The 18,948-nt window shown below is 47.0% G+C and overlaps 1 protein-coding gene across 4 annotated transcripts in view; it reads right to left on the reverse strand.

Moving 5' to 3' along the window:
• Window positions 1–726: 726 nt before the first annotated feature.
• Slc39a14 (solute carrier family 39 member 14) overlaps window positions 727–18,948 on the reverse strand; it is a 46,722-nt gene continuing 28,500 nt past the window's right edge. For 2 of the 4 annotated variants that reach the window (XM_087585785.1, NM_001443901.1), the window contains 8 exon segments: window positions 15,127–15,399; window positions 12,958–13,144; window positions 10,097–10,266; window positions 7,404–7,523; window positions 6,706–6,894; window positions 6,393–6,600; window positions 5,325–5,509; window positions 727–3,996 (listed from right to left, as the gene is read on the reverse strand). In XM_087585785.1, coding sequence (XP_087441911.1) covers window positions 3,850–3,996; window positions 5,325–5,509; window positions 6,393–6,600; window positions 6,706–6,894; window positions 7,404–7,523; window positions 10,097–10,266; window positions 12,958–13,144; window positions 15,127–15,393 — 1,473 coding nt within the window. In that variant the 5' untranslated portion in view covers window positions 15,394–15,399 and the 3' untranslated portion in view covers window positions 727–3,849. 4 annotated transcript variants of the gene reach the window in all.

Below are 18,948 nucleotides of genomic sequence, written 5' to 3' on the forward strand. Positions count from 1 at the left end.
CGAACCCAGGGCCTTACGCTTGCTAGGCAAGCGCTCTACCACTGAGCTAAATCCCCAACCCAGAGCAAGTGCTCTTAACCACTGCACCATCTGGCCTCTTCACACTGTTAAGATTTATTCCTCTGTAAACTATAGGATATCTGTGACCATCAACATGAGTCCCCTGTAGGTGTTCCTCTAATAAAGGCTAAACCAATATGCATTTAAGCACCTTCATCTTATGACTGACAGAGTAATTATAAAACAAACAAACAAAATAACAACAAAGAACAAGCTTATTTTTAAAAGGGGGCAAGATGGCTCAGTGGGGAAGGTTGTTTGTCACCAAGCCTGATGATCTGAGTTTGATCCCCAGAACCAGCACCTGAAAGTTGTCCTCCGACCTGTACACATATCCTGACATGCATGAACACGTCCACTCCAACACACACAATAAACGTAAGAAAGTAGAGGAAAAGCAACATAGGTGAAGTTCTATTCAGAACTCTACAGTCTTTTCTGTTTCCAAGGCGTCATCCATGCCTAAGTGCTTTGCTCCTGAACTACACACTGAGCCTAAAGCGAGTCATTATAAAGTAAGTCCATTATAGGATATAGGAAGTCCCTTCTAAATCCCCATAGCCAAACCTTTTGTAAATCAGCAACACATGAGCGCCACCTTGTGCTTAAGATTCGTTACAACAGACCTTAAGGCCGAAGCAAGACCGCACTTGGGACTCTCACCAATTACAGAACATAGCTTTATTTATAGAATCTTACAAATAAACATTTACAGTTCACATGACATAAGTTATTTTGTTTTCTAATTCTTCTAATGACACCTGAGTTATTTAAAAATATACTGTGATGGAACTGTAAAGGGAACTCTGACTAAAATCCTTTCTTTTTGCAAAACTCACCCTGCTTATCTGCATGTCTTTGGAAGAAGGGTTGCTAAAACTGGATCCTAGGTGGTCCAGGCAGAGAGAAGTCCTTTAAAACCCAGATGAAAGGTACTGGAGAATGCTCCCCCGGCTGACACTAAATACTGGAGGGCAGCCATGGAGGACTGAAGGTGAGGTCAGAGATGAGGTGCTTAGTGACAGAACCCAAGGCCTGGCTAAGGGCTCCTCCATGTGACAAGCGCTTTCCTTGCTAGTGTTAACAGGGGACAGAAGCTAAGGGCACTAAGGCCAGAGGAGAAATGTCTGCTAAGCAACTCACTGCCCCTGAGACCTCTAATATGTACAGATGCTTAAAACAGCAAGTCCGACATTTAAAAGTCAAAAAAAGGTCAATGGCTGTATTTCCGACTCAGGGGCGAATCTGTCACCAACAGCAATGGCAACAGTTGGATGACGGGAGCATGGCCCCCACGCCCCCACCTGAATCTGCTGGCCTTCTGCTCTAAAGAAGCCCCAGGATTTCCTTCCATGGCAGCTGCGTGCACAAAGAGGTTCTCGAGTTTGTGGAAAGAGTGGGCGGCAGGCATCTATCTCATGTTTGTGACTCTATATTTAAGCTCTTTTAAAGAAACTCAGCCATCATCCTACTCCAGCATAAAGGGTGTTTAAAGAAGAACAGGCTCTAGGGGAGATTCTAAAGTTAAAAATAGAATACAAATGTTATAAGAAAATATGAGCTAAAGCAGAATCTTTCCATCTTTGGGGGGGGGCGCTGCAGTGGTGCTGGGAATGAAATTCAGGGGGGGTCACATACACATTGGAGCCAAACCCTCAGACCTACAATCTTAAATTTGACGTTCTTATCTTCATTTTGTCTTGCTGACACAGGAGCTTGCTACATAGCCCAGACTGGCCTGCAATTCACTGGGAAGTCCAAGCTGGTGTAAAACTCAAGCCTGCTGACTCTGCCTCCTAAGGGCTGAGATTACAGGTGTGAGTCACCGCATCCTGCTCAGCCTTACATCTGCTAGTGCCTGAAGCAGTTGTAGGAAAAATAAAACAGAAAAGATGAGGCTCGGCTTTAAACAATAATGACAACCATGACCATAACATAAAAGCTTAGAATCTAACATCAAACGAACTGATTCTTTGGTAAAACTGGACCCTAAGCCTACCAGGACCTGGTCCTGACATTCAATCTAGTACCTTGATTGCTAAAGTTTCCTCTTCCTTCTACCTCTTCTCAAAGGCAAGAGGCAAGAGTGGGGAGAGAAAGTGAGCAAATCTCTGTTTCCCCAGTTATCAGGATTCTTCGTTTCAAGCATGTTTCCCCAAGAAGAACAAGAATGAACACACACACACACGCACATATATGTGTATGTGTGTGTGTGTGTGTGTGTGTGTGTGTGTGTATATATATATATATATATATATATATATATATATATATATATATATATTGCTGCTTTTAATGGACAGTTTTCCTGTGGTAAGAACAGAAAGACTCAGGCATGATTCAGTACTATAAGTCATGCAAACAACAGCTCCTGGGTTGTGACTGTGGGCACCACTAAGAAAGGCTCCGGGAGAGACTGGCTCCCCAAAGTGGCTAAGGAATCCATGTATCAATATGATAATAATAAATTAATTCACTTAGTGAACCTGGAGATTAGCTCCCCTGGAAGCCAGAGTTCTGAGAAGGGGGCTGCCCAGCACCTGAGGCTGACTTGTGGTATGAAATGTTAAACATCCATTTTTTTTCTGGACCAAATGAAAGCAATTTACATTCAATTCAATTCAGTATTCAATCTTGTTGTCTGGGATCAGGGAGGAAGTGGTAGCTAAGACAGTGCCCTTTAAAACCCACTGGCAGCAATGATGTCTGCAGTCCTGACCTCAAGGTCCAGAGTTCTATGATATTCAACTACTATTTTTGCAATTAGCAAGTCCTAAGTTTGGCCGGCAATGACTCCATTGCTTATTACCTTGGTCACAAAAAGGCATAAACAACTGTGTCCTAATTTTATGAGTCAGATTCTACTGGGCAGAGGTCTTGACCAGGGGAGATTAATTTGTACAATTTCCCTCCTAATGCAAACATCTTTAAATGTGCTCTGGCTGTGCTCCTAGTGAGGGAGGCATCTACAAAGTATCTAGAAAAAGGAAGCCAAGAGGAAGGTGTGAGAATCAGGGCAAAACCAACTGATTTAGCGCAGACTTCTTGCCACCTCAGAGAACATCCACAGTGGCTCACCTAGCTGATGCGTGATTTCAGGTGCTGTGTACAACCAGCAGGCAGCATCCTGATGGAAACCAAGCAGCAAGGGGATAGGACATCCATCACTAGTTCTACATCCTTCTACCTCAGACGATCCCCTGTCTCTCTGCCTGCCTGACTCATTTGCTTGGAAAGTCAGCCTTTTTAGAGAATAATTAATAGACCAAAGAAACCAGGATTCTTGTCTTCTGCCCTCTTCTGTGTAAAAACATGAGAACTCATGCCAAGATGGACCGACCTGAAATCCAGGGTACACACATTTAGAATCACAGGGTCCAAAGTTGGAAGCCACACTGGTATTTCTAACCAAACCATGACTAATGGCTTCATTTTTACATTGTAAAAGATTCCATATCTCTCAGTGCTTCTTCCAAGAGAAAGGGGCGAGGGTAACCAGAAGGAAAAGAGAAGCATGTCCTATGTGTGGCGTTTCAGTTCCAGAATCATCAGTGGGAAGGGTCAGGAGACAATGGTTTGAGGCACTACCTAGAGATTCCAGGGCAGCTTCTTCCTAGGACAAAGCATTTTGAAACAGCTGACATCTGAATGCAGGCAGGCAGTCTGTGCCAGTTTTTAAAGAGCTGCCTCCTCCATGATGCTTCGTGGATGCTGAGTCCTTGGGCCAGGGGCCAGAAGGGGGCCGCAGAGCCCCATGTCCAATGCCACTGGCTCCCCATTGGCAGGGTCCTACCCGATCTGAATCTGCCCTGAATACATGGTGAGAACCAGCATGATGGAGAAGCCAGTTAGGAGGCCAAGATTCTGGATGACGAAGGGGACCAAAAAGCTGTCCTTCTTCTCATCCTCCTGGCACACCTCATTCATCTCAGGGAACTGAGAAAGAAGAGAAAAATCAGTTACAGATTCTGTTGTCATTGTCCCAATCACAATGGTGTCTGATTCTCAAGTGGTGGGCACTTCCAAGTCTTTGGAAGGTCTGGAGATTTCCACAGGGTAAGGAGGTCATTGGGGACATTATCTTTGGCCACTCCCTGTGGCCAAAGAATATGGCTGCCAAAAGAGCACCTGAACAAATGCAGACACCAGTGATGTGCCAGCACAGGCTGGGGAAACCTCACAAAGCCCCGCCCCTAGATGAAGAGTTATAGATAATCAACTAATGACTACTCAGACTCGGAGAAACCAGTCTTCCCCAGGGATGAGCCCTCTGATTGGATATCTAGTATACATGTACAGACAAGCAACACCAAACGGGACTTGGCAGTTTGTATGTATGTATAGTATACATTATATATATCTCAATTAGAGAGAGAGAGTCTATGGATTTGAGAGGGAGCAGGGCAGGGCGGGGGACACAGAAAGAGTTGGGGGGGGTAAAGTGGGTAAATGAGGTAAATACAGCACTCATATATGAACTTCTCAAAGTTAAAACTTAAAAAGACAGACATAAGGCTACCATTAATTTGTGGTAGGCAGAGTCTAACTAATACCTTTTCTATCAGATTTAAATAAGGACCCTAGACTGAGTATGGTCAATTTATGAAATGCTGACCGAGACTCCAAAGTTCTCCCTTTAAAACCTGATGACTTGCTGCCTGTCTGCCCAGCACCTGCCAGGAGGGGGCAGGGCTGCAATGACTTTGAGGCCAGCCTGGGCTAAAGAGTGAGACTCTTGTCTCAAACAATCACAAACAAAAACCCCCTAATGCTGCGGCGAAAATGTCAGACTATATCATTTTAGATTGTTTGATGTCTGTATGATGTATGTAACTGCCTGTGTGTCTGTACCTTGTGCATGCTTGGGCCCTTGTGGAGCAGAAGAAGTAGGATCCCCTGGAACTGTAGCTGAGAATTAACCTGGGGTTCTCTTCAGGAGCAGCCAGTGCTCTTAACAGCTGAGCCATCTCTCTAACCCCAAATTGTTACTTCTTAAATCAGTGAATTGGGTGGTGTGGAAAGAAACTTCAATAAAGCCAATATTAAAAACAAAATCATGGGCTAGCGAGATGACTCCGTGTGACAGAGCACTAGGTGCCAAGACTGAGGACCCTAGTTCAGTCTCAGGAACCCATGAGATAAAGAGAACCAACTGCCACAAGTTGTTTTCCATGAGAATGAACACACATCCATACAAATACCCTAACTTGTGCCATTTTAGCTGCCCTCCTGTCTGAGAGGCAATCACAAGCCACAGAACTTACCATATCGGCTAGAGCAATATACAAGAACATTCCTCCAGCCAGTGCAAAAATCCAGTTTGCAGAGAAGTGACTGCCAGCCAGGATACCAAAGGCCAGACCCACATAGCAGCAGCAAGCAGAGAGGAAGTTGAAGAAGAGGGCCTGCTGGATACTCATACCAGCATTGAGCAGGATAACGAAGTCTCCTGCAACAGGCATGAGAACAGGAAGTCAGGATGCAAAACACGAATGAATGGATTGGACTGTGGACAGAGCACATGTGGATTAAAATCCCAGACTCAGAGATGGTATTGGGCTAAAGGCACCTCCATCTTCCAATTCTTGCCGTGGCCTCCCAGCATAGATGCTGCAAATAACTTATGTATGGAAGTGCGTAAGTAACCAGCACTGGCCTAATGCTCCCCACCTAGAGGCTGAGAATAATTCACAGGACTTTAAATGTAGATAACCAAACCAGCCTCGTTTCTTTTTTGACTGGTGAAATAAAAATAGTTCCCTCTCTCCTAATGGATGGTACATTCAGGATCAAACTCAAGAGAGGGAGAAGTTAGTCCACAAGCCAATAAATACCAAAGTTAGGACCCTGGGCTGTCACTGGGCCCTGAGTCGTGGCTTCTTAGGTTCCCTTGATAAAACTCCACACATTCTTAAGCTCTGGCTTTTCTACTTCAGTCACATGACACTTTGACAGGACTTCCAGCTACCGCAGGATGTAGGACATAGGAGGGGAATCTTTACTGAGTATACAGAATATTGTGTGGCACCTGGCAAGTCCTTTTCCGCATTTAGTTGCCTATAATCCCCTTGATGATTCTAAAAGGCAGGTACAGTTATTAATCACACTACAGAGGTGGGAAAATTAAGTGACAGGACACAGGGCTCATGGGATAATTATCTCCACACTGTTCCATTCAACTGTTGTAATTCAAGAGTTAAAGGGAGAGACAGTGTGTTAATTCAATGAGGTGTGGAGGAGGAGGGAGGGGCAGCAGGGGTCAAGACACAAGACGGATGTCTCAGAAAAAAACTGAGAGAACTGGAGCTCAGGGATAGGGATTGTGCACTCACCCAGCTCGTGAGGAAATTCCTCACAGAGAATGGCCACCGACGTGCTAATGCCTTGGAAGACAGACACAGTGAAGGAGGCACCGATAGCCAGGCCATCGATGAAATTGTGGAGACCATCGCTCAGGGTGATCATCCAGGCCAAGGTACCAATATCAGAATATCGAACCCCTTTGAGCCAGTAGCAAGCACTCTGGGATGCCTGCAGGTCCTGCAAGAAAGGACAAGCCAGTGGAATTTAGATTACAGAGTGACTTTAGGTAAGCCTGACTCATGAAGGCCATGGTTTCTTAAAGGCTCCCCCAGGGCTGCTGACCTGCACAGACATGGAGCCTACGATGACCTTCTCGTCTGTGCTGGGTGCCTTGCCATCCAGATCATTGTTGCAGTGCTGAGGAATCATATGATCCAGGTCCCCATTCTGTAGCTTCTCCGTGACACCCTCCTCCTGGTCCTTCTTGGAAGGAAGCGTTTCGGAGGTAAAATGGTTATGTCCGTGATGGTGCTAGGGAAGGAAAGGCGATCAGTGTTACAGACCAAAACCGCCCAACGCTACACCCACTTAAGGGAAGCATGCCAAGGTTGGGGAAGATCTTATTCCTACATCTGAGGAAACTGAGCAGGTCACACATAGGGATGTAGAGAAACTGTTATAGCCAGTGGCAACACATACAAAGACAGAGACTTTCTACTAGACAAAGAAGTCTCCTGCTGTTGCCCAATCCAGGGAGGTGACCCCTACTCTAAGTACTTTAGGTTGCTCCTTTAAAATGGCCACTTCATTCGACTCTGGCAGACAGTGACCTCATGCCAGCTACAGGAGGCCTCTTATTGGAGCCACACTAGTCAGAGCTGTTCCTGGATGTACGTAACCAAACCTCTTTACTCTCTTTTACAGAGAGAGTCCCAGGCTTGCCCTGCAAGTGCTGCCATACCTCACTGACCCAAGTCAGCATGTTTTTGTTTTTGTTTTTTTATTTTGAAGTTAACCGTTTTCCCCTAGATAGGTCTCACCTCGTTTTTCTGCTTCAGGAGCATCTTCAGGATCTTTTCTGTGAAAAAGAAAAGGTAGAAACCCCCAAAGACCACAGCAGACTTGGAGACATAATTGTCCTGAGGGTTGAAACCAAAAGCCTGTGGGCACAGGAAAACGGAATGAGTAAATAAGCCTTCATCAGCTCCTCTCATCTGCTTACCACTCTCTCCACTCTGGAAAAGAAGCACTCTGCTGTCTGCCCATTCTCTTGCCAGCAAAAATCTAGCCTCGACATTCCCTGGACTCGCTGGCACCAGCCTGGGTGCTTGCGTATTCTCTTTTAATACAAAAGACAGGCAGTCTTTAGGGTTTTCTGATCCTGGGGTTTGGAGCCAGGACATTATGTTTGCTAGGCAATCACCCTACCACTCAGCTACATCTCTAGTCCTTAAGGTTTTATTATATGTGTTTTACACTCACTTTATTTTTATTTATGTGTATGTGAATGTGTATTTGCGAATGTGAGTATGGGTGCCCGAGGAGGCCAGAAGAGGGTGTCAGTTTACCTGAACCTGGAGCTGTAGGCAGCTGTGAGCCATGTGCATGCTGGGACCAAACTCTGGTCCTCAGAAAGAGCAGCAGGCATTCTGGACTACACAATGAGCAGGAACTACCATGGCCAACTTGGCTTTCTTTCCCCTGACTAGGTCTCACTGCATAGACCAAGCTGTTCTCAAACTCACAGAGGTCAGCCTGCCTCTACCTCCCAAGCTCTGGGGATTGAAAGCTGGTTTTCTCCTTTTAATGAGGATACTGTCTTAATCTCTGTTAGTACTTAGTCATACTAGCACTCAGTCAGCAAATCCTACGTTTAAAGGGAGGCCACTTGTGTTTATTTTTGCCTCATCCACTGTCCCTGGTTGGTCTGCCCGATACAACGGGAAGTGGTTTAGTTACAATAGCTAAAAGGAGAAAATCCATCCCAGTTCCACGGCAAGAATTGCAGCATCTTCCTGACCACAGAATCTTGAAAGGACCACAAACTAAAAAAGCAAGCTGTGTCCCTGCAGGCATCTTGGGGTAGATTAAAGCCAGGCCTAGTTCCACAGGCCTGCAGTTCCCAAAGCTTAGGAGGATGAGGTAGGAGGAGCCCAGGACCCTGAGCCCAGCTTGCCCAACAAAGATCCTGTCCCTTCAGGACACAATAAGAACGTTTGTAAAAACAATGGAGTGGGCATATGCTGCTTTGCATTCTTTCTGCAAATTCACTTCTTAAGTAAGGAAGGGAAGAAGGATTCAAGGACGCAGAGGACAGGAGTAGCCAGGGAGCTGTCCTAAGTCTGGCTCCTGGTTTATGGTACCAAGTGTCCAATTTCTAACAGAAAACAGGCTCGATTCCCAGCACTCGGGAGGCTGAGGCAGGAAGACAGCAAGTTTGAGACCATGTGGTGAGACTGTTTCAAAGAATAAACTCCAGGTCTCTTGGGAACAGAACAGAGACAGAAGGAGAACCTCAAGTCACTTCAAAGGCAAACGCTTCTCCTCCAGGTATTTAAGGAAGCCGCTCACAGGCCCGTAGCATCAGCTGCTATGAGACCTGGAAGTCAGATGCTAAAGAAGCCTGCATTCAGGTCAGCCCTCCTGAGAAAAGATGCGCCCTGGGAAAAAGTGAAGGAAGGAAAGGACCCAGTCGGCGAGGTGTGATTCAAGAGCACAGGACTCATTAGACCTGAGCTTAGTTAAAGCAGTGGCCTCTCATGTAGGTCAGACTCTGTGGTGGGGGGGGGGGGGGGCAGGCAAACCATGATTCATTCATTTGACAGACATCACAAGTGCTCCACCAAGAACACAAAACAATACTGTAGAAAACAGTGCTCTCAGCATGTGAAATCAGCTCTTGCCTTTGCTTGGGCCTGTCAGACCACCTGCAGGGAAATGCACTGAGCTTATTATAATTAGCATGTCTAGGGAAGGTACCTCACTAAATCACATGGGCCTTTCCCAAAGCTGACTACTCAGGCTTCAAAACACTGTCTCCCTTCTCTTCTGTGGAAGATCACCCACGAGAAGGTGCCACAGATGTACTGTTTCCTTTGGATTTCCTCTGCCCTTAAGCTCCCAACCAAAGAGTTTTTACTGAGAACTGTGGATTTCACTGTGTTTTGTTTCTCTAAACTAAAGCCCCACGTTGAGAGTCAGAGCTACATACACTAGCTAGCTTGCTTGTTTTCCACATATGTGTTTGTGTTTTGCCTGCATGCACATATGTGTACCACATGTGTGCCTGGTGCCTGCAGAGGCCAGAGGAGGTCATCAGACCATCTGGAACTGGAGTTAGACTTTGTGAGCTCCGTGTGGGTGCTGAGAATGGAACCAGAGCAACTTTACAGCTGAGCCACTCTTCAGTGCCAGTTATGCTGGCATTTCACTCGACAGTCCCAGCCGTTTGGAGGTCCTCAGATGCCTTTGAAAGTCATCCTATAGCTTACCATCCTATACAAAGAACAGAGAGGTGGGCAGCTGGTCTAGATGTGCAGTTTGCTAAGGGTGGGATTTCAACCTAGCCCTTGAACCTCGCCTTGCTCCTGCCTTCGTCCAAGCTTTCCTTTCCAAACAAAGGACCTTGGGGGCCAGTCCCTGTGCCTTCCCTGTAAACAGGCTCCTCCTGCTGTGCCTATTGTCCCTGAGCTGACAGGGCTGCTCTGGTGTGAGGGTTGCTGCTTTGTCATACCTCTGGGATGAGCTGGAAGAGGGCATTGGAGTAGAGGGTTCCAATCGCCAAGGCTATGAAGTAGAGCAGCAGTCTCTTGTAAAATGTCTTCTTCATGAAGGGCACCACGCTGGCCCCCATGAGGGAGCAGAGGGAGATGACGGTAACGCAGAGGAGACCGTACCCCCATACTGCCAGCCCACCCAGGACAGGGAGCAAGGAAACCACCATGAGAGAAAGGAGGTGGAGACAATTGTGGGTATTAATGAAGGAACCCAAAAGCAAAAACCAGAGACAAGGAAGGCGGGAGGGAGGGAAGGAGGGAGGGAGGGAGGGAGGGAGGGAGGGAGGGAGAGAGAGAAAGAAATAGGAAATTTGTTAGTGATTCAGGTCTGATGCAATTTCCTTCAATCAGTGCAGGAGGTATGAGGAGGAATTTGAGGTGGTCTCAGAACCCTGTGACTACTGCCCCTGCTACTGAAGAGGCCTGGGTCAGACTTGCCAGCTGGTGTGACTGGCAAAGGGGGCAGGCTACTGTCTCATTGCATACCCATATGCTGTGCATGCTCAGGCTGGGCAAAGACTTTGGACTCAAGGTCTTTTAACAGGACATCAGAGCAAGTGGGAAGGAAAGGTTTGGTGTTACCAGCTCTACTTGTGCATATTTAAACCACACACAGTGGCGAATGTAACACCACCCAAGGACCATTTGGTTTGTGCAAGATACAACCACAAAGTTGTGTAGAGGGAGGAAAAACATAGAACAGGCAAGACTCACTGCCTATCAGATTTGGTTTCTGAGCAGCTATGTTTGTGCCTGTTTGCTTTGAGGGACCAGATGTAGAAAGCAGAGTTCCAAGACCAACTCATTATAAAAATTAATTTCAAATTCATTTTCCAAAGTGACACACTCTGGGTTTTAAGTACAGCCCTCTGGAGGGGACAGTACAGAGCTGTACCAAGATGACAACCCTTGTGTGACCCAAAGGGCAGGACACAGACAATGGCAGCAGTCCCAGTCAAATAGGCAAAAAAACATTTCATTTCAAATCCTTAAAAAAATTTAGTAAATTCAATGGTTGGAGCTGAAAAAATAGCCCAAGGTGAGGCCTCCCTCAGGAAGAACTTTCTAGATCCAGCTGTAACTGAAACTGTTAAGGGAGCTAACCTTAATTCAGTTCTTCCCTCATGATGAAGAAGGGAGAAAGTGAGGCATGGCACTTCAGAGAGAGGCTTTCCTCAGTTAGCCTCTTGGTTGAGGAGGTTCAAAAAGCCAATGATGTGAGTTTTTATATAAGCTTTCTTGGCACAGAAGTGGTCAATCAATTTTTTCTTCATCAGTGGCATGTGCCTGAGCTGAATAGTGGGGCAGACTCTCAACTTGGGTCTTATTTTTACAGCTCCTCAATGATGATGATTAAAAACAAAATTACCGAACATTTAAAAACAGTCAGATGAGTGTACCAGGAAGTCAGACCTACCAGGAAAAGATCAGAATGCAAGGTACAAACGAATGAGCTTCTCTTGTACTGCATTTGGTTTGTTTGTTTGTTTGTTTTTGTGGGAACAACCTATTTGCTAGGTTGGCTAAGCTGTGATCCTCCTGCCTCAGATTTTCAAGTGCTGCGACTTTAGGCATGAAGCTGCCACAGCTGCCTTAATTAAAAACAGGATCACACCATTGAGACCAGTTCTCCATAGATGCCCTGGTAACCTCCCTCCTTCCTCATTGAGGATCAACTGGAGTCCACACATAAGCACCCCCAAGATTTCTCTTAAAAGTCAGGTCCTGTCTGGCACATCAAGCCCACAAAACTGCAACTTTGCTTTGGAGGCTCTGGAATGGAGCCAAAAGAGATCCTCAAAAGGGGGTACAAATGTTTAACAACCTTGCATCTGATGTCACCTGAAGAGGCCAGAGGTCAACCTGAGTAAACAGAAGCATGAGAGAAGTTATTGTACACCCCCTCCCAATACGAAGAGTCAATTCATTTTTCGGGTGGCAATTGTTGGGGTTCTTAGAACACAGAGGGAGAATGTCAGCCCAAGGGGGGCTGGGCTGGGCCGGCCCAGGAAAAGTGAACGCGCATCTGTTCTACTACACCTCTGGGATGAGCTGGAAAAGTGCGTTAGAGAGCAGCGTTCCAATGGACAAGGCGATGAAGTAAGTGAGCACACGGCTGAAAAACGCTTTCTCCGTGCATGGCAGGACCAGGACTCCCAGGAGCGAGGCCAGGTTAATCAGTGAGACACTGAGGAACCCAAAGCCCCACACTGTGGAGGAACAAGAACAGACGAGGGCCTCCATTACTGAGGGAGTAATGCTGCTGACAGTGTTCTAGGCACACAAAGATCCAGCAGCCCTCAGGACATGTCTGCTGACTCCAGCTCTAGCTAGGGAAGCCTTAGGAAAACAAGGTCAAGGTTGCAATCTGAGTGGCTTACCCTTCGGAGGAAGAGACTGGAGATGACTGGACATGACAGACAGAGTACCATGAGTTAGTTAGATAGTATGTGTATTTATGATGGTGACACCACTTAGGTCTGGTAGCCTCTGATGGCTCTATGACTTTAGAAAGGCTGAGCCCCCTCTAGCTAGAGGGGAGATACTAAGAGGCAGGGGGAGGGGGTGGGGAGGTGTGGGCGATGGGGGCATGGGTGGGGTGGAAATGAAGTAGTCAAAGGAGGTCATAAAGATTGGCACTCTTACAGTTTAATGAAAACAAAGGGTGAGTTAAAAAAAAACACACATTCATAAGCTGGCCGGGTTCCAATACACCCGGTGTTCACCAGTCAGCCCACCCAGGGTCTGGTGATACAATGTAACAATCTGGGTGCATGTCATCAACAGCCACCATTGCCCCACCCCAGTCCTTGCTTACCTTCAATGGCGCTTGGCTTCCCCTCCTCTGTCTGCTCATTTTCCTTATTCTCCTGGTTTTCTGGGGTGCAAGCCCGGGAATCCAACTGCTGGAGAATGGTGGGGCAGAACTCCTGGAATTCACTCTTCCCAATACGAGATCGCTCACTGAAGTTGTGGGCCGCAAAGAGATCTCCAGAGCTAAAGCACTGAAACCAGGAGGGGCGGAAGGGTTCTTAGAATCCAAAACTCCCGCCCTGCCCTACATGGCTTGACTCTGCAAGGAACTCAACCCTCTGAGAAGCAAAGAGAAAACAGGCACAGCCAAACTACAGAGAATCTGGAGACTCATCTCTGAGGGATGAGGGTAAGGAAAAGCCTGGTTTGGATCTCAGACTGGCCACGGCGAGTGCTTAGTGCACACAACTATAATCTGGTTGTAGAAAGAGGTTTGGAGAACAATCAGATTCCAAGGGGGACCTTCATCTCAGCTACTTGGGTAGCCAAGGCAGGAAGACTGCAGCCTCAAAGAATGCCTGAGCTGCACATTCAAACCCAGACTGCATAGCTCAGTGAGACACCCCCTCTCCCCGGCACCCCTCCCTCCCGCACACACCCCATCTCCAAGTTTGAAAAGAATACAGTAAAAGGAGTGCTGGACATGCCCCAGGAAGGCATAGGTCCACTGCTACAGGGAGTGGGGTGGCAGTGGACGACAGGATTCCAGTCATGTGACCAGGGTGTGCTTTCAGAGATAAGGGATTTCATCTATAAAAACCCAGGGAACTATTCTACTAAAATGTAAATTATAGAGGCCTGTGCTGGAGTCTGGACCTGTGTAGGTTAGCAGACACAGGCACTTGTGACCTCAGGAAGTCTTGCATATTATGGGAATTCAAATTGAGAGCTCTCTGCAAGGGCATGCACGTGTATGATGTATGCACATTCACGAGACCACAAGAGGACACTGGGTGTCCTGTTCTACTACTCTCCCTGCCTTATTCCTTTGACACATCTCTCATTGTACCTGGAACTAGGCCTGCAGCCAGCAAAACACAGCACTGGGATTAGAGATATGCATGGCTGCCCTGCATTTACATGGGCGCTAAGGATTCAGACTTGGGTCCTCAAGCTTTCAAAGCAAGGGCTCTTATCGCTGAGACATCTCCTTAGCCCATATTCTTCTGATTGTGTTTTAGTCCCCCTGGGACTGCTGACAATATAAGTTTTTAGATCTGCTGACTCAGAATAGTGCTGCAGGCCCTAAGGCCCATATCTAAGTCCTTTGAACGCAAGCCTGTCACTCACCCATTGCCCATGTGGCACATTCGGCCTCCCCAGTGATGCTGTGACACTTGTCACAATTAAACAGCTCTGCGTGTATGCAATGCCCAGTGCCCCATCCACCTTCTCCTTTTAGCCCCAGCCTCTTCATCCTTCAGTGTGTGGCTTCAGCATGCCTCATGCACATGACCCTCAACTTCCCTCTTTCATAGGGGAACCCCATAATTACAGTGCACCCCACAAAACAAGGTACTTAATTTTCATCCCCGGCCCCCGTTAGCTGAGCCCCTCAGCTCAATGTTGGTATATGGTCTTCCTCAAGAGCAGCTTCTTAACCACTGAGGTCCCTAACCCTGTTTCTCCACTTCCCACGATACTCAGTATAAGGGGCAAAGCAGAACAGAAGGACTCTGCTGGCTGACCTCTACTGGCCTGCCACAAACAGCTCCAGACTCGAGTAGCTGAGATGATATGGAAGAACATTTCTGATAAAACTAGAGAGTGGACTAGTAAAACCCCAAGACTAGAGTCTTGGCCCCTATCCCATGAACCCCTGTGAAACCACTCCCCAGAAAAATAATTCTTCCTGCATCTGAGGGGATTATGAGGCCCATCTGGCATGGTGTGAGAATAGTAAACTTTACTGGACATGCTGTCCCGAGAGCCATGGTTCACCAGCAGTGACCCAGGTATAGCTGCAAACCGTTTGGGGACCAAGGACCCTCTTCTTAACCCTTTGTAAGATCACAAAACACCATGTGGGTAGTTGGGAAGCCTCACTGGAGATGCAGAATGTGCTGACCTTAACAAAGGTTGGGAGCTGACTGCCACCAGGGTCTACCTGCCCCCTCTGACCAAGATGCTGGGCCACTGTGTGTCCAGCAGTGTTGACGGACTATTGCCTTACCGTGGAGAGGTTCCTGTGTGCTTCTTTGGGCAGGGAAACATTATCCCGGCCCACGCCCACGCTGTTGAGCAGAGTCTTCAGCTGTGGCAAGGTAAGGCTGTCATTCTCTCCGTAGCGTTTCATAAGCTCTTCCAGGAAAGAGGTGGCACTGAGGGGCAGCAGGCCAGTAGATGAGGCATGAATCTGGGGGACAGTTCTCCATATACCAAACAGCACCAACAGGAGGTAGCTAGGGAAGGCTGGGTGTAGCCGCTCCATGGTGACCATGTATACCTAGAACATAAAGTCAGGTGAAGGTAAGGGCTCTATATCTCTCCACCCACACTCAAGCAATGGCCAACTCACTGCCCTCATGCCAAGGGCAAGGGCTCACCCTCCCATCAGACTCTGAGCCTGTCTCTACCAGCTCTACTTGACTTTGGAGGAATCCTTCTTCCGAAGGGGTAAGATAACCAGAAAAAAAGGACGTGCTAGTCACTGGGTACATGCCTCCTAACCCCTAGGAAAAAGATAGGAGGATTAGGAGTTCAAGGCCAGTTTTAGCCACACAGAGAGCTTGGGATATGTAGGAACCTGTTCCACCTAAAAGGAGAAGGAGGGCTGAAAAGCCTGTGTCAGGTGCCCATGCTGTTGTAAGAAATCCTAAAGAAACTCACTGAATCAAAACTAACTTTAACGCATGCACACACGCATGCACACACACACACACACCCTCTCCCCTTCCCCTCCAATGGGAAGAGAGGGGGAATCAGCAGGAATGGGACGAGAGGGTACTGGAGAGTGAATAAAGTCAGCATGCACGATATACAAACATAAAAAGGTCCTAATGAAACCAAAACTGTGTGTAAGGGATTTCATTATGCTAATAAAATAATAATAAATATGTATTATTATTTTATGTATATGGGTGTTTTGGCTGTATCTATGTCTCCGTACCACACACATCCCTAGGTATTCTCAGAGACCGGAGCAGGGCATCATACTGCAACTGGAGTTATGGACACTTGTAAGCCACTATGTGGGTACCGGGGATCGAACCCGGGTGCTCTGCAAAAGCAGTCAGTGCTCTTAACCACTGAGCTATCTGTCCAGCCCCTAATAAGAGGCCTTAAAAGAAAAACAAAAGGAAAAACGTGTCCAATATAAAAGCAGAATTGTATCACATAGTTAAGAACCGAGAAGGAACAGAAAAGAGCGAGAGCTGGCCTTGATTCCTCTGTTAATCACTCACTTCTCTTAGTACAGTTATAATTTCATTAGTGACATCAGCAAGCACGAGGAGGCACTCCAGCACAGGGGCCTCAGCACATACTGCTCTACCTATCCAGAGCAGCACAGCATCCTCATGGCCAAGAAACAGGACCTACTGACCCCTGCCTGCCCCTGCTGCTGACAGACAATGTGATCTTGGGTAAGGTATTTAGTGGGTAACATCATAGGACAATCCAGGGCAGACCACCATAGCCATTAGCATCAAACACAAGGCTTGAACTTCTGCACCACTGTGGGGGGGGATTGGGGGGAGGAACTGGGCAAGCTGCACGGCGTCAACTACCACCCTCTTCTCATCTGTAAAGGTGGTACCCAGCTCATGGGGTGGCTGTCAGAATTTAGCAACCAAAGTGATGGGGAGGCCCTAGCTGCTAACTACTTGAATTGAGGTACTCGACTTCTACCAGTTGAGACTGGTCTGTGGTACATAGTGAGGAAAAAGGAAAAAGGAAGTGAGAGAGTGTTGATGGGTTGGAAAGGAAGGAAGGAAAACGACACTCCCTTGAAAAAAGGCTCAGGACTACAGCTCAGTCATAGAGTGAGTATGGGACTCACATGTACACAAGCAGCACATGTGATCTCTAACACTGGCCTAGGCGTGGTGGCACACACAAGCCCTTAATCCCTTGGGAGGCAGACGTAAATGGATCTCTGTGAGCTTGAGACCAATCTGATCTATATAGTGAGTTCCAGGATAGCCACAGCAAGTAGTACTCAAAAAAAAAAAAAAAAGAAAAAAAAATAACAACAACAATAACACGAGAAAGAGATAACAGAAGAGAAAAGAAGGGCTAGAATGAAAGAAGAGAAAAACAAAAACTAGGCAGCCAGAGATCAAGAATCTGAAATCTGGCTATAATCATTCAAAGACAAGATTGCTTTCCAAAGTTTGACTTCCAGACAAAACAGGAAGCTGTTAACATACTGTCATAAGACCCTGTAACTGACTACATTCAACTAAGACTCAACTCCTGCACCCTGCCAGTCACAGCACACCTGAGCGTAGACAGGCTTTAGATCCCATGTATGGGACACAAAAGCTGGGGACAAAAAAACCTCATTCTTGGGGTTGGGGATTTAGCTCAGTGGTAGAGCGCTTGCCTAGGAAGCGCAAGGCCATGGGTTCGGTCCCCAGCTCCGGAAAAAAAAAAAAAAAAAACCTCATTCTTCACTCAGGAGGCAGAAGCAGATGGCTTTCTCTGATTTTTAAGACCAGCCCGGTCTACTTAGCAAGTTCCAGGCCAGCATGGACTACACAGAAGACCTTCTGAAGTCAGTAAGTGAGTGAGTAAGTAAATAATAATTTTCAGGGTTGTGGGGTTGGGGATTTAGCTCAGTGGTAGAGCGCTTGCCTAGCAAGCGCAAGGCCCTGGGTTCGGTCCCCAGCTCCGGAAAAAAAAAAGAAAAAGAAAAAAAAATTTTCAGGGTTGCTCTTCGGTTGGATATACTTTCAGCCACACAACTAGAAGGACCGTACAGGGCAAAAAAAAAAGGCAGTCTGCAAAATTGTTATTTTGCAACTATAAAGTCGTCACCAAGAACCAGATTAATCTATGCTTTGTGGAATGGATCTTGGACAAAATTACACTGAAACCCACTGTTCAAAGGAAGTAGTTTGCCTGGCATGGTAGCATATGCACATATTCATCTCCCAGAACTTGGGAGATGAAAGCAGGATGAGGAGTTAAGGTCAGCCTGGGCTATATGAGACCCTGTCTCAAAAAAGAGAAATGAAGGAAGGGAGGGGGGAGGGAGGGAGAGGAGAGAGAGAGAGGAAGGGAGGGAGGGAGAGAGGAGAAGGGAGAGAGAAAAAAGGAAGGACAGAGGGAGGGAGAGAGGTGAGGGAGGGAGGGAGGGAGGGAGGGAGGTAAGTTGGCTATCCAGCTAGCCAGTTTCCAGCTGTCTATATTTTCCTCAAAGAGAGGGCTGGGGTCTAAGTAGATTTAGTTAAGAGAGATGCTGATGCCTTTTCCAAGGGCAGCTCTTCCTATGACCCTGGCATCCATTCATTCTTCCCTTAAGGAGAATCTGGGAAAGGTACACCTACTTAATAGATAAGGAAGCTGGGATCTGAGGCCAAGAAATGAGATCTCAAGGCAAACTGAATTTTTTATGAACTGAAGTCAGGTCTGAATGACGTCTAAGCCCTGGCATCCACCATAGGCTCAGCATGAAGAGAGAAAACATGTTCCCTGGATGCTGTGGAGAACCACGAAACTAACTCTGCAGGCCTCTGCACCGAGATCTGTCGGTTTCTCTCAGCACCAGTGGGGACCCTATATTCAGGCTAGGGATACCCTGAAGATCTGGGAGGTGGGACAGCTAGGGGTGCTGTGGGGGCTGGGCAGTCTTACAGTGCTCCTGCTGTAGAATCCTAGAACAAAGCACTGTTCCTATTTCAAATACCTTTCTCAAATTTCCCTTCAGCAACATCAAAATCCTACGAAAAAGGAAACAAATGCCCTGCATGTGGGCACTGTGGCTGATTTTACCTTGACCGCTCTACCTGGGTGGACATTCAGATAGAGGTTGGCATTTATGATGGGTTGG

Source organism: Rattus norvegicus, chromosome 15, assembly GCF_021556685.1.
Source record: "Rattus norvegicus strain SHRSP/BbbUtx chromosome 15, alternate assembly SHRSP_T2T, whole genome shotgun sequence".
NCBI lineage: Eukaryota > Metazoa > Chordata > Mammalia > Rodentia > Muridae > Rattus > Rattus norvegicus.